At 43.6% G+C, this 14,042-nt stretch overlaps 1 protein-coding gene across 1 annotated transcript in view; it reads right to left on the bottom strand.

Annotated features, from left to right (window-relative positions):
* CHAT (choline O-acetyltransferase) overlaps positions 1–14,042 on the bottom strand; it is a 77,474-nt gene that overhangs the window by 4,295 nt on the left and 59,137 nt on the right. The window contains exons 11-14 of the mRNA XM_045195915.2: positions 12,150–12,272; positions 9,134–9,275; positions 8,915–8,977; positions 480–617 (exon numbers count right to left, since the gene is read on the bottom strand). Coding sequence (XP_045051850.1) covers positions 480–617; positions 8,915–8,977; positions 9,134–9,275; positions 12,150–12,272 — 466 coding nt within the window. The remainder of the gene's footprint in view (positions 1–479; positions 618–8,914; positions 8,978–9,133; positions 9,276–12,149; positions 12,273–14,042) is intronic.

Genomic DNA, 14,042 nt, shown 5'->3' with positions numbered 1-14,042 from the left:
TCCAACAGAACAAGAATGTGGTGCTGGTTAGGAGATGCTGGGCTGGCAGCCAATCACCTACTGTTGGTCACTGGCCCCTTATAATAATGGCTGTGGCCTGCTTGGAGGGCCCTGTCCACACCAGGCACTTGTCTGGGCTTTCTACCTACATCATTGCATGTAGTTGAGTCAAGACTTCATTCTAGGCCTGTCAGGCTTCAGAGGTAACATTGAAAGAGAGTAAGCATAATGGTTAGGGCACCAGGATGGATGCTTTCCTGTCCTGTCCTCTTCTACTAAGGTCATGTCTGTGATTACTCCCATTTAGATGAAAACCAGTGCTCTGACCATTTAGGTCATTTTGCAGGTTACAGAGCTCATGAGATATAGATACAGGACTTTCTGGAATCCAACCAGTGGGCTATATTCACTGAGCTCTACAGAAAGCCCACTGGTTACACTAAGTGGCGTCTTGGGCAATGGCCACAGTAGGGCTGTACCTGGCTGGTGGAGAGGACAAATTGATTGCTCATCAAGTATGTTTCATCCGTGAATATCTCAGGTAGCTCCTTGCACATTTCCCGGGCCAGCTCCCGCAGCCCCAGCAGGTGGTTGTCAATAGCCATCCCTGTTATGGCCTAGGCAGTAAGGAACAAAGAATAGTAAATGAGAGTGGGCTCCTGATATCTCCTCCCTTCCTCTCCATTTTACAGTGCTAATGGTGACTCCAGTGGCCACAGTTACTCAGTACTTGCTGCGGACAGTGTGTATGGGAGGCAGCCCAGGACTGACTGCTTTAACATGTGGCTCTGCTCCTTAGGACCTTGTGCATTGTTATGTGCACAGGATGAGTCCAGATCCAGCTGCATTCTAACATGAGTCCCTCCCATGGTCACTGCTGACGTGTACCATGTATGGCCACTTAGTGCTATAAGTGAAAGGATCAGAGTTGCTAGGCCATCCTCAGTACCCTCTCAGATAGTGAAGAAGTCTGGGGAGCAGGACAAGTGCTGGGCCCAGGGACTGCCAAGCCCTATACAAACATGGTGAGGGGTGCCCTAGGCTGTCACTGGGCAGACTCTCACCACAACCAGCACTTGATCCTCTAGCCAGAGCCCTAGAAATGAGGATAGAGGGTGTTAAATCTGTTCCTGAATCTTGGCTGCTATTTCATGGGCTCAGAATCAATTCAACTCAACTGGATTCAAAATCTAAGAAATCATTTTGAGGCAGAAACTAGACATCTTAGCAGAGGCCCAGCTGATATTTTCAAGGGAAAAGCTCATTAAATGGAGAAAGGTTTTTTCCTTTTTATCACAAGGTATTTGAGTTCTTATCAAAGGATAAGATACTATTGCTATGGGGGCTCCAGAATCTCTATGTAGGAGTCACTCAGTGTGGTGGCATGGCTGAAAGTGGAGCCGTGGGCCAGGGCATGTATTTTACATCTTTCCCACTTTAGGCTGCATGTATAGGACACATACTGGTTTTGCTTTGATTACATGTTTATTTGGGACAACTTTTGGGGGGCTGATGCAGGCATGAGGTCCACCTCTGGCCTACAGTGATAACCTCTGGGTCACCCCCAGGGCAGTTGTAATTGTTGCAGGTTGCCCACCCAGCTGTTAAAGCCCCACATATGATGAAACCTCCCATCACAGCAAACTTTGCTCAGATTTACAAAGCACATTTGGAGATTTTGACAGCTATTCTCTTTCAGTTGGGAACGAATGCATAAAGATGGCTCAGAGGCCCTAGTCTCTCCAAATGCACCTAATTATAGGCTGAAAAGACATGTTATACAACCGCAGCTGACTTTATTATTATTATTTTTCAATCTTCACCCAAGGACATTTTTAAGAAAGAGAGAGAGAAACATCAATGTGAGAGGGAAACATTGATTGGTTGCCTCTCTTGGCCTCACAACCTGGGATGGAACCCACAACCCTGGTATATGCCATGACTGGGAATCAAATCTACAGCCTTTCAGTGTACAGGACGATGCTCCAACTGATTGAGCCACATCAGTGAGGACAACCACAGCTCACTTTAGCCACGCCCCATTAGGACAATGGAAGAACTGAGCCTATCTATGAAGTAGAGTGCACTTCTGATTTCTCTGGTTAACTGTTTAATTGCTGATTTCTGTAGATCTGTAGAGGAAGCCAACCCACCCCTGTTTGCACCCTCTCTGAACTGACAATGTGGCAACTTGCATTGGTTTAACAGATTGTTTGGATTAGAGCCATGAGTAGTAATGAGTAAAACGACTCATCATTAATCTTAATTGAATACCTACTATGTGCCTGATGTTGCTGGGCACTGGAAAGACAACAGAGAACAAAGCGGTCCTAGATCAACCCTCACTGGAGCCTTGTGTGTGGTGGGAGGCAAATATTAACCAACCATTCAAATAAACTTGTGATCAAAACTGAGGTAAGGGCTATGAGGGAAGTCATAAGGTGCTGTGAAAAAATGTAATGGGGGTCTGGACAACATTTGCTCCTTCACTGTAATTTCCTTGCTTTACTACCACTACCACGTATACTTGCTAGATATTTACAGGGTTCCTTGATTCTTTCCGTTGTACCTTACCCTGCATGGTCAACCAAGCACCAGATTTACTTATAAAGCGTCTTCATACCTGTCCTCTCCCCATCCTCTATTTTTTTAGTTGTCCCCATCAACTTAAAACAGTTAACACAAAATAGCCCTATGGCAATACTTTGGAGAATAGTTTTCTAAATTTTTTTCCTAAACATTTAATTATCAAAGTTATATATTTATATAGTTTAAAAACCCAAATAAACCAAAGGTTTATGTTGCCTTGCCAGCACTGATTCCCACTCCACAGAGGCAACCACTCAGAACACTTTTGACATTTACTTTCTTAGTTCTAAATAACATGCTTTGATAGTCATTGCTGCATTTGTTTGTTTTACCTATAATCTTCTTATGATAGAAGATGAACTTTGACTCTTTGGTACCCCTGCTCCCCCAATACACTTGCACTCTCTCACCTTCCCAATAGTTACATTTTTAACTCTTTGTTGTTTGATCAACATTCAGTGTTTCCATGATTATAATTATGCAAGTATTCACAGATGAGTCCATAGTGTATTATGATTAGATTTCCTTCCTTACTCAACTTTTTTTGTTTTCCCTAGAATTGAGAACTTTTAAATTATTATTTTTCCCACTTGCTGAGCTTTCTATATATCTATAACTAGTTGATTCCTAAGTGCTCAGCCAGAAGTATAAAACTTCCCTCAGTTGAAATATATCTGATAGTTATCAGGTTCATTTCTCCTCTCAATTCTTGCTCTGTTATGGACTGCTGAACAGCTGCCAACTTGGAATCTCCCTTTACTATCATCCTCTTTCTCTACCTCTTGTATTGAATCTTCTTATTTTTGGATCCTCTAACTTTTACTTTTCTTTTCTGGTTTATTCTTACTTTAGTGGTCTACATCCTCCAATAGTTTTACAAGACACAGAAGCTAATAAGTAAAAAATTTGAAATCTTATCTGTCTGAAAATATCCTTATTCTATCTTCAAACTTGGTGATAGTTTGGCTGGGTATGGAATATGTGTTAAAAATTATGTATCCTTCAAAATTTGAAAGCATTGCTCCACCATATTCCACCTTCCAGTGATGCTGTTGAGGCCAATTACATTTCCACCATATTTTCCCTGAGTTATTTTTATTTATTGAAAAAGAAATAAAATTTTATTTTTATTTATAAATGCAATAACATCCCTTATGTTTTAGAGGATTTTCATTTATAGTTTTAATGAGTCCTTCTGTTTCCTGCATTCTTTTCATTCAATTTAGGTTTTAAGTTATTTTTTAAATGACACAAAATTACTTGTTTGTACTGGTTTTAATCTTTTGTGTTAGCAGCTCTCCTCAATGTCTGATGGTTTATGGCCATCTATTTATATTTAAGAATAAAGCACTGAAAATATAAGTAGAAGAGTGAGAATGTGTTTCTCAACTGGTGGACTTTCATGCGAAGTGAGATAGCTAGGTTTTTCATTGGGGACCCCCACTGTCAGTATCTGTGGCTCTGTTCTCTTGGCCAGATCAGTTTTACCACATAGAAATCCTTTAATCTCCTGCTTGGGGAGAGGTGGTAATAAAGGTGGTTAGCAGTGTACCTGGATCTGAGTGGCTGGAGGATTTATTATTAGGTAAGCCAACTTTAATTAATCCCCTATTTTGAGGAAAATATTCACTCCCTCAGATGTACCTGGTGTCCCCGAATCTAGAGTCCTTCTTCAACCTCTCCAGAAGATAACCTTCTAGTCTACCCTTGGGGAAGAGGAGGGTACTAGCCTGGCTGCATGGGGTAGTGGAGAGGAACTAACACTCTGTTTCTTATATAAATCATCAACCAATCCTCTTCAGTCACACATGCACCCCTACTTTTTTGAAAGTATATTTTATTGATTATGCTATTACAGTTTTCCCATTTTTTCTCACTTTATTCCCCTTCAACCTGCACCCTGCCTCCCACCAGCATTTCCCCCACCTTAGTTCATGTCCATGGGTCATACATATAAGTTCTTTGGCTTCTCCATTTCCTATACTATTCTTAACCTCTCCCTGTCTATTTTGTACCTACCATTTATGCTTCTTATTCTCTGTACCTTTTCCCCTATTCTCCCCCCTGCCCATCCCTTTGATGACCCTCCATGTGATCTCCATTTCTGTTATTCTGTTCCTGTTCTAGTTGTTTGCTTAGTTTGTTTTTGTCTTTTTTTTTTAGGTTCAGTTGTTAATAGTTGTTTGTTGTCATTTTACAGTTCATAGTTTTGATCTTCTTCTTTTTCTTAGCTAACTCCCTTTAACATTTCACACAATAAGGGCTTGGTGATGATGAACTCCTTTAACTTTTTAAAAATATATTTATTGATTATGCTATTAGTTGTCCCATTTCCCCCCTTCACTCCACTCTATCCTGTCCACCCCCTCCCTCCCACATTCCCCCCCTATAGTTCATGTCCATGGGTCATACTTATAAGTTCTTTGGCTTCTACATTTCCTACACTATTCTTACCCTCCCCCTGTCTGTTTTCCACCTATCATTTATGCTACTTATTTTCTGTACCTTTTCCCCCCTCTCACCATCCTACTCCCCTGTTGATAACCCTCCTTGTGATCTCCATTTCTGTGGTTCCATTCCTGTTCTAGTTGTTTGCTTAGTTTGCTTTTGTTTTTGTTTTAGATGTAGTTGTTAATAACTGTGAGTTTGCTGTCATTCTTACTGTTCATATTTTTTATCTTCTTTTTCTTAGATAAGTCCCTTTAACATTTCATATAATAAGGGCTTGGTGATGATGAACTCCTTTAACTTGACCTTATCTGAGAAGCACTTTATCTGCCCTTCCATTCTAAATGATAGCTTTGCTGGATAGAGCAATCTTGGATGTAGGCCCTTGCCTTTCATGACTTGGAATACTTCTTGCCAGTCCCTTCTTGCCTGTAAGGTCTCTTTTGAGAAATCAGCTGACAGTCTTATGGGAACCCCTTTGTAGGTAACTGTGTTCTTTTCTCTTGCTGCTTCTAAGATTCTCTCCTTCTGCTTAATCTTGGGTAATGTAATTATGATGTGCCTTGGTGTGTGCTTCCTTGGGCCCAATTTCTTTGGGACTCTTCGAGCTTCCCGGACTTCCTGATAGTCTATTTCCTCTTCCAGATTGGGGAATTTCTCCTTCATTATGTTTTCAAATAAATTTTCAATTTCTTGCTCTTCCTCTCCTCCTTCTGGCACCCCTATTATTTGGATGTTGGAATGTTTAAAGTTGTCCCAGTTCCCTCAGCCTTTTCTCACTTTTTTGAATTCTTGTTTCTTCATTCTGTTCTGGATGAATGTTTATTTTTTCCTTTTGTTCCAAATGGTTGATTTGAGTTCTGGTTTCCTTCCCTTCACTCTTGGTTCCCTGTATATTTTTCTTTATTTCACTTTGCATAGCCTTCACCTTTTCCTCTATTTTGTGGCCATACTCAACCATCTTTGTGAACATCCTGATTACTAGTGTTTGGAAGTCTGCATCTGATAGGTTGGCTATCTCTTTGTTGTTTAGTCATTTTTCTGGAGTTTTGATCTGTGCTTTCATTTGGGCCATATCTCTTTGTCTCGGCAATCTTGTTAACATTTTAAGGCGCAGAGCCTTAGGTATTCACCTGGGCAGGACAGCCCATGTCACTGCATTGTGGCACTGTATCTGTGGGAAAGGTCAGAGAGGGAACAATGCTACTTTCTCGGCTCTCCCCCAGCTTTTAGAGGACTTCCTCCAATATCCAGAAGCAAATTGGTCCCTTCTGGTGCTGATTCCCAGGTGGATGGGCTTGTGTACATTCTAGGACCCTATGGGTCTCTCCAGTGAACTCTCCTATGAGGCTGGGAGTTTCGCCCACTGCTGCAACCCCCACAAGTTTTTACAGCTAGAGGTTTTGAGGAGTTCTTTTCACATGCTGGAACCCTGGGTTGTGCAGTCTGTCTTTCTCCCCCGTTGTTTCTCCCAGTTTATCTGCACACAAATGTGAGACCACCAGCCACTATCTTGCCCACATGGTCCTCCAGCTGCCACCTTGCCAAGCATCCTCTCCACCCCGGCTGCCCCTCTCTGGCCCTCCTACCAGTCTGTATGAATATTTCTTGTTTAACTCCTTGGTTGTTGGACTTCCATACAGTTTGATTTTCTGGCAGTTCTTGTTGTTTTTGTTTTTAAATTTGTTGTTGTCTTTGTTTTGGTTGTGCAAGGTAGCAAAGTGTATCCATCTTGGCTGGGTGCACCCCTACTTGTGGGACCCTCCAATGTCTGAGGTCCTGTAATGTAGTTTATTAGCCTTCTGAACCTCCCTCATGATTTGCTTGGGTTTCAGCTTCCTCAGATCTGCTAAATTAGTTGTCACCTATTTTACTTTTCAGCTCTGAAACTTTGCTGTCACCTCCTTTTCTATTCTCTTTTTCCTAGTATATTTTGTGGCTTAAGAAATCCCTTTGCTGCCCTGGCTTGTGTGGCTCAGTTGGTTGGAGTGTCATCTGATAACCAAAAGACTGCAGGTTCAATCTCCGGTCCAGGTGTGTACAATCCCCAGTCCAGGCACATATGGAAGGCAACCAATTGATGCTTCTCTCTTGCATCAATATTTCTCTTTTTCCCTTCCTTTCTCTCTAAAAGCAATACAAAAATGTCCTCTGGTTAGGATAGAAAAATTTTGAAATCCCTTTGCTGATATTTGTGAGGGTTTTAGAGGGAGTGACAGTTAACCCTTGTGTTCAATCTACCATATTTAATCAAGAGTTTGTGCTTCTTCTTCAGCCTCCATCCCTGGTCTACTTCAGTTCTTATACCAGCTCTTTCTAAATATATATAGGTTCTTGTACATAATCAGTGTTGCTACCTCTTGGCAGACCACTCCATGCTCCAACCAGTCCTCCTTCTACCTGGTCGTCAGAGTAGCTTTGTGACAGAAAAATCCAAAATCATGACCTCTCTTTCTCTTCTGTTCTTTTTTTTTTAAATTTACTTATTTTTTAGACAGAGGGGAAGAGAGGGAGAAAGAGATGGAAAGAAACATCAATGTGTGGTTGCATTTCATGTGCCCCCTACTAGGGACCTGGCCCACAACCTAGGCATGTGCCCTCACTGGGAATCAAACCGGTGACCCTGTGGTTCACAGACCCGCACTCAATCCACTGAGCCACACCAGCCAGGGTACTCCTCTGTTCTTTGCACAAACTGAACTACTTGCTTTTCCTCCAAAGTGTCTTATTCTCTCAAGAGTTTGTCTTTGCACATGCTGTTGCCTTCTGGAGGCATCCTTTGCTTCTATGTCTGTTATAAGTACTTCCTCATCTTTCATGTCTCATTAAGCACCATCTCCTCCATGAAGTCTTCTTAGCTTTCCCAAGCAGAAGAATGATCAGTTCCTCCATGCTCTCTGCTACTTCCTGAGGGCTTCTTTCATGTGGGATTGGATTTATCATTTAAGGGCCTCTCCTGCTAACTGCACAGTAAAGTCCCAATGATGGGCTTATTGACTACATTGTTTATTTCCTAACACTCAGCACTTTATCTGGCATAAAGCAGAAAACTAAGAAATATCCATTGAGAGTATTTTTGAGAGTAAGCTTGATTTTCCCCAAACAGAACAAACATTTTACTCTTCAGAATTAGAGACCTTTATTAGAGAACATAGTGAATTAGAGGAAAGTCTACACTGACTAGTTCTAAAACCCAAATATGCATTTTACTTGCTTTCAACTACATAGAGTAAAATCTGGTGAACTTTTCTTTTTAAAGACTGTATTAGAATGATTTGCCATTAATATATTGATCACTGGCCCCAGTAATAGCTTATTCTCTGCCGTTTGTATTGACTTGCAGTGCTAGAAAGTAAATTATTTCCCTAAACTAGGGAAATATTTTCCTTACAATTTTGATGTCACTATTAATTTTCAGGAAAGACTTTTTATTTACAAGCTGTATTAAAAAACATGAAGAATAAGAAGGCAAAATCAGTATTTATTCCCTTAGTGGGAATAAACACTGCTTCGCTTATGATTGTGTGAGGTGTACAAGCCACTACAGTTTGGCAAGCCCAGGTACAATCCCTCACTTTTGTCTTCTCTTGTAGTATAAAGTATAAATTGCTATACATATTTGGTGCAATTATTATTGTTGTTGTTTCAAAGACCATTCATTGTATTCTTGTAAAATCCATGTAGAAAGCAGGAGAGGTGTGTTATCTAGGTTCTAAAAATAAGAAGGAGACTCCAAAAAGCAGGGGGGCCTTGCCAAGTTGCTGCACAGTTGGTGGCTCAGCTCTCATCCAGCTTGGGTGGTGGCCCTGCTCTGGTGAACCCAGCTCTGGCCCAGCCCACAGTATGAGTTCAAGCAAGGAGGTGCCTTAACACTTACCATGACTGTGTACTCGGTTTGGGCTCGGATAGCATCCTTCAGAAGCAGCAGCTTCTCTGAATCCTGGAAACAGATCAGACAGATGTCTTAGAGGGCAGACACTAAGCATATGGAGTTTTAAGAGGCTGCTCAGTGACAAACAGGTCAAAGGAGCTAACCGTCACAGAGTCAAGCAGACTGGTGGCCTCCTTGAGACTTCCCAGATGGAGTAGGACTTACTGTCAGAGTAGCCTTGTGGTCAGTGATGGCTTTCACAAAGCTCAGTGCCTCTGGAGTGGCTGATCGAATATTGTCCACCCGTCCTTCCTGGAACCGGCGAATGGATGCACTCTCATAGGTGGGTGTGAGTCTGAGATGGAGCCTGCACAAGTGAGGGATGAATAGCAAATAGTGATGCATTCTTGGGTATTCTGAAATACTGAGAGAATGATAGTCCAGCCAGGTTTATTTTTACAGTCCTGACTTTACTTGGCATAGTATTTCATTTTAACCTGAATAGAATTTTAGAGGCAGTTCCCCAAAGATGAATGTCAGAAAGTCTAATATGAAGAGCTATGTATCTTTCCATACACTGGTGATACTGCAAAGATATAAAATAAAGAAGTGACTGGTTGCTTTAAAAAAATCCCAATCTGGTCAGAAAGCTAGAATTTTCTACAAGACCTGATGAATGTTTGATTAATGGCACAGAATGGAATAATTGTGCAATTCATCATCCACACCCTTGAGAGAATCCTGTTTTATTTAAAACAAGTCAAGCATGAACAATGGATGGAGGGAGGGAAGGGCCTCAGTGGTCACTGGAGTAAACTGTTGCAATGTCTGGGGGTGGCTGGGCTTCCAACAGACCCATGGACACTCTGGCTGTGTCTCTCCTTCTTAAAGCCTATGATGGGAACAGTAGCAGCCCCTGCCCCTGCCACTGTCTCTTCCTTAAGCACGTGAACCAAGCAAGTACCCCTAGGCTTGTGTACCTGGCTGGTTGGTGCACATCTTTGTTTACCAGTCAGTAAACAAAGGGGTTGAAAGAAAGGAAAGACACAGAAGTCAGAGAATAGCAGTGACAACCCAAAATCACACAGCAAGTCATGGCCTCCTCAGGGCATGCCTGTGCCACACTGGGTTAGCTCCAGGAGGGCAAAAGGCCAAGTCTGATTCAGCCTGGTTCTGTATTGCTTGGTGAGCAAGTGAATAAACTTCTATTACACTTATATCTCATTTTCCCAGGACATGGGCAGGGAGCTCATTTCCTGTATCTTTGTGGCCCCTGGAGGAAAATGCTCTGCCAAACACGATAATAGATGCCATCACTGGCTAGCAACTGATCAACCCCAAGTGAGGCCGCTTCCAGTGTTTTGCTGAATTTAGATACATTTTTTTTTTAATTTATTAAAGCTTAGACTGTGAAGAATGTTCTCCATGGGAAGCAGATCATGTTTTAGCTTTTCAATGAGGTCTGGGATCATCTGGCCACAACCATTTCTGGCCATGTCCAGTGACAGCAAAGATCATGTGAGGAGGGGGTGCTCTGTGTATGTTCCTCTTGGCTTTGGATCTGAAGCTCTGAAGTGCTCATTGAGTAGAGTCCCCAGTCATAGCTCCAGCAGGGACCTGATGTCATGGCCCATTTCAGCCCATTGATATCTGAGTATCAGAATGACAATGACTGCAGTTCCAGACACCAGGTCCTGCCACAGTTCTATGCTGGCAAGGTTTCTGTGTCCCAGTGATGCAGGGTGACATCAGACTTTACCAATGATTTGTAAGAAGACAGATGCTCAGAGTGGCCACTCCCTTAGCCATGAGTTACAGCCCCACATGGGACACTAGGATCAGGACTCTGTGTCCACCGGGGTGCTGCCTGCTTATTTGTGAGACTTCCTTGCTCCAGCTTTAGACAAGATCACTTCTTGTTTCCCCAGGTGTTGCAAACTGAAAGCAGATCTGGTGGGACAACTGCCATTTGCTAGCCATGCCAGTTTATGAACAGTTGCTTCTGGAATTCTGGAGCCAACTGAAGCCAGTCCTATCATGAGGAAGATCTGCTTTGTATGTTAGTTTTAGTGTTCTATAAAAGTTGAGTCAGGTGCCCTACTCTACTTTCAACTGTTACTTCCTACAACTATAGAGGTTTTTCTAAATCACAGACCTGACTATGCCACCCCTAGCTAATACTCTTGTGATGTCTTCTCATGTTTGACTCAGTACCTGATGCCTGCTCTGTGCCAGGCATGCAAGGTACCCAGCATGTCATGCTTGGCAGAGACAGTCTAGAAAACCAAATCAATGAACAAGAAAAACAATTGCCATGAAAGAAAAAGAGAACACAATTGGTATGATAGAGAACTGGGTGGCAAGGTTCTCTGAGGGCTGATACCTGAGTAGTGAGAAGGAACTGGCAGGTGAAGAGTGGTGGTGACAGGTGAATAGGCAGAGGCACAGCCACAGCAAAGGTCTAGAGGTGGGAGAGAGCTTTGGGGAGGACCCCAGGTGAGGCCAGGGAGCCTTTCTAAGCCTGGACTTTGTTCTAAGCATGGTGGGAAGCCATTGGAAGGGTTCAAGGAGGTAAATGATAGAATCTGATTTTCATATTTCCAAGTTCATGTTTTATGAAGATAGGATATAGTGGGTAAGATTGGAAGCAGAGATCCCCAGGAAGCATGCTGCAGTTGACTGAGCATGAGATGGCAGGGGCTTGGGAGAAGCCAATGGTGGTAGAGGTAGAAATGGATGTGATGAGCAAAGAGACACAGGGAAAATAACTGACACAGTGGGAAGTGAAAGACAGGAACAAATGAAAGAGGAATCTAAAATCTTTGACTTGATCCACTGAGGGATGCTAGTTCTATTTCATTATTGAGGCCAGAATAATGGGAGGTCACATCACAACTCCAGAGGCCCAGGTGGACTGGATGGGATCTGGAGGAGGAGCATCTCCTCAATCTGATGTTCCCATCACCTCCCTGGTCTTGGTTAGCTTTGTTCCTTCTCTTTGTGCTCTGGACCCCTGGGCCATCACTCAGACAAGTGACCAACTATGACATCCTTCCTTCTCTTTTCTGAGAAGGTTTCATACCTTGCATCCCAGTTAGGTGGCACCTCCTACCAAGCAGGCTGCCCTGGTTATCCTCCCATCCTCTAAGCCCATAGAAAGTCTTTCTCCATCCAGGGTACTTCTAGACTCTAGGGCCTAGAGCAGCTTGTCAGTCAGCCCTTCTGGGCAGGTTTTGCTCACCTGTAGAAGGCCAGTTGGAGGGCCACCTGAATAAAGGCATCGGGGCTGCATTTCTGCTTCTTAATGAATGTCTTCCCATAGTTGTCAAACTTGTAAACAATGAAGTCGAGATTCTTTACTATTCTGTGGGTAAAAAGAAAAGATGGTTTTATTTCATGCAAAATAGAATGCACAGATCACAGAATCTAACCAAATTTCTTGAGCCTGATCTATGTCCTACCATCCCAGAAGCTTAGGACAGTGTCTGCCCTCCAGGAATGGATCATTGTGTCAGAGACAGTCCTTGACATATGGAAGTGGCAGAGGGTGTGCTGGACCAAGGGTACTCTGAGCTGAAGATGAGGTATGGCTGGGCAGGATAGTGGACCAGCTCTGGGGCTGGAGGAAAATGGGCTTGGCTGCAGGGAGGAACATGGAAGCAGAACAGACATTTGCATGGGCAGGGAAAACACTTCTAACAAACACAATAATAAAATCCCGCTGCTCACAGAAGTGAGCCTGAGAGAGGTCACTCATTTGAGGTGTTTGGGAAGGTGTGTCCAGCATCTTTGTTGGTTTTTTTGTTTTGGGGTATATTTTTTGGCATCCTGGCCATCCTGCCAGATCCACAAACCCTCTCTGCACAGGGAAAAGCCCACTTCTCAGATGGCAACAAGTAGCATCTCCTCACTGAGACTCACCCCTGTGCTTTGGAAAGAAAGGTGTGGGGCCTGGCTGTTTGGCACCACAGTGAAGGCTGCTTGCCGGTAAATAAAAGTCCATTTTACTCAGACACTGCTATTGTGGCTGCGATGACATGCTCAGGTCTTTGTTGCCCAGGAGCCATTATAAGAGTAGCAGGAAGATTCCCTGAGTCTACACCAAGACCCTTGAGCACCCCAATAATGACCAGTCTCCTCCTTCAAAATGAGCTTGGGGTCTGGGATGACTGCGCCCTGGAGCAATGTCCAGCAAGGTCCACACTATCCATCCATCAGTCATATGTAAAAGTAGAGCCTTGGGGGAGCAACCTGGGCCCCTACTCACACACTCCATCCCTCAGGACTTGACACTCCCTGCCTGCCCCTCCTTGAATTATTTCTGCATCACAGGACTTCAGCTCTTGTGGGGCCATGCCAGGTTCTGGGGTCTCAGCAGAACTCAGAGAGCCAGTTCCAATGGGAACTCAACCCTCGGTCTGGCATGTTGACTCACTGCCTCCACACAGGCTGAACACAGAGTCACCACAGCCCCCTGGAAACTTTTTGCTCAAGCTCTACCCACTCAGTCCCCACCATTTCTCTCCTACTTCCCCATCCTCCAGAAAGAGGAGCTGGAGGCCTCAGGATCAAGTGGAACCTGCTCAAACCCCTAAAAGTGTGCAGGTTCCTTCTTCCCAGGGCTCAGCAATGAACTCATCCTCCTAGGAGCTTGCTTATCCCCAAACATCTGCATATAGTTGAGATATGGACACCACCTTATCAATGATCACCTAAGGCCACTCCTCCACAAAAGCCAGTCTCTACAGCAGCTTGCAGGGGACTTGTCCTCCCTGCCCTTGGCCTCTAGCCCAGCCATACTCTATCCAGCTCACCTACCCAATTCCCACAGTTTCCTCTCTGGCTCCCTGAAACCCTCTGTACAAAATCTGCCAGGGCTCCTTATGGCTTCCAGGCCCTGTAACATAAGGTGCATAAAGCTCTTCACAGTGTGGCTCCAGCTTCCTTTTAGTGTCTCCAGCTCTGGCCATTCTCTTACTTGTTGGTCTGCAAAGTACTCTGGATCTTTTATGAACCCCCCACCCCCAGATGCCTGCAACACAAATTCTTTTCCATCCTTCAAGGCCCATGTTTGCAAAGCCCTCTCTCAATGTCTTGGCAGAATTCAGCTCTTGTGTCCTCTGTGGGTTCATGT

This window comes from Desmodus rotundus, chromosome 4 (assembly GCF_022682495.2).
Source record: "Desmodus rotundus isolate HL8 chromosome 4, HLdesRot8A.1, whole genome shotgun sequence".
Lineage (NCBI taxonomy): Eukaryota > Metazoa > Chordata > Mammalia > Chiroptera > Phyllostomidae > Desmodus > Desmodus rotundus.
Note: the sequence above shows the minus strand (reverse complement) of the source record. Positions and strands in the feature narration are given on the sequence as shown.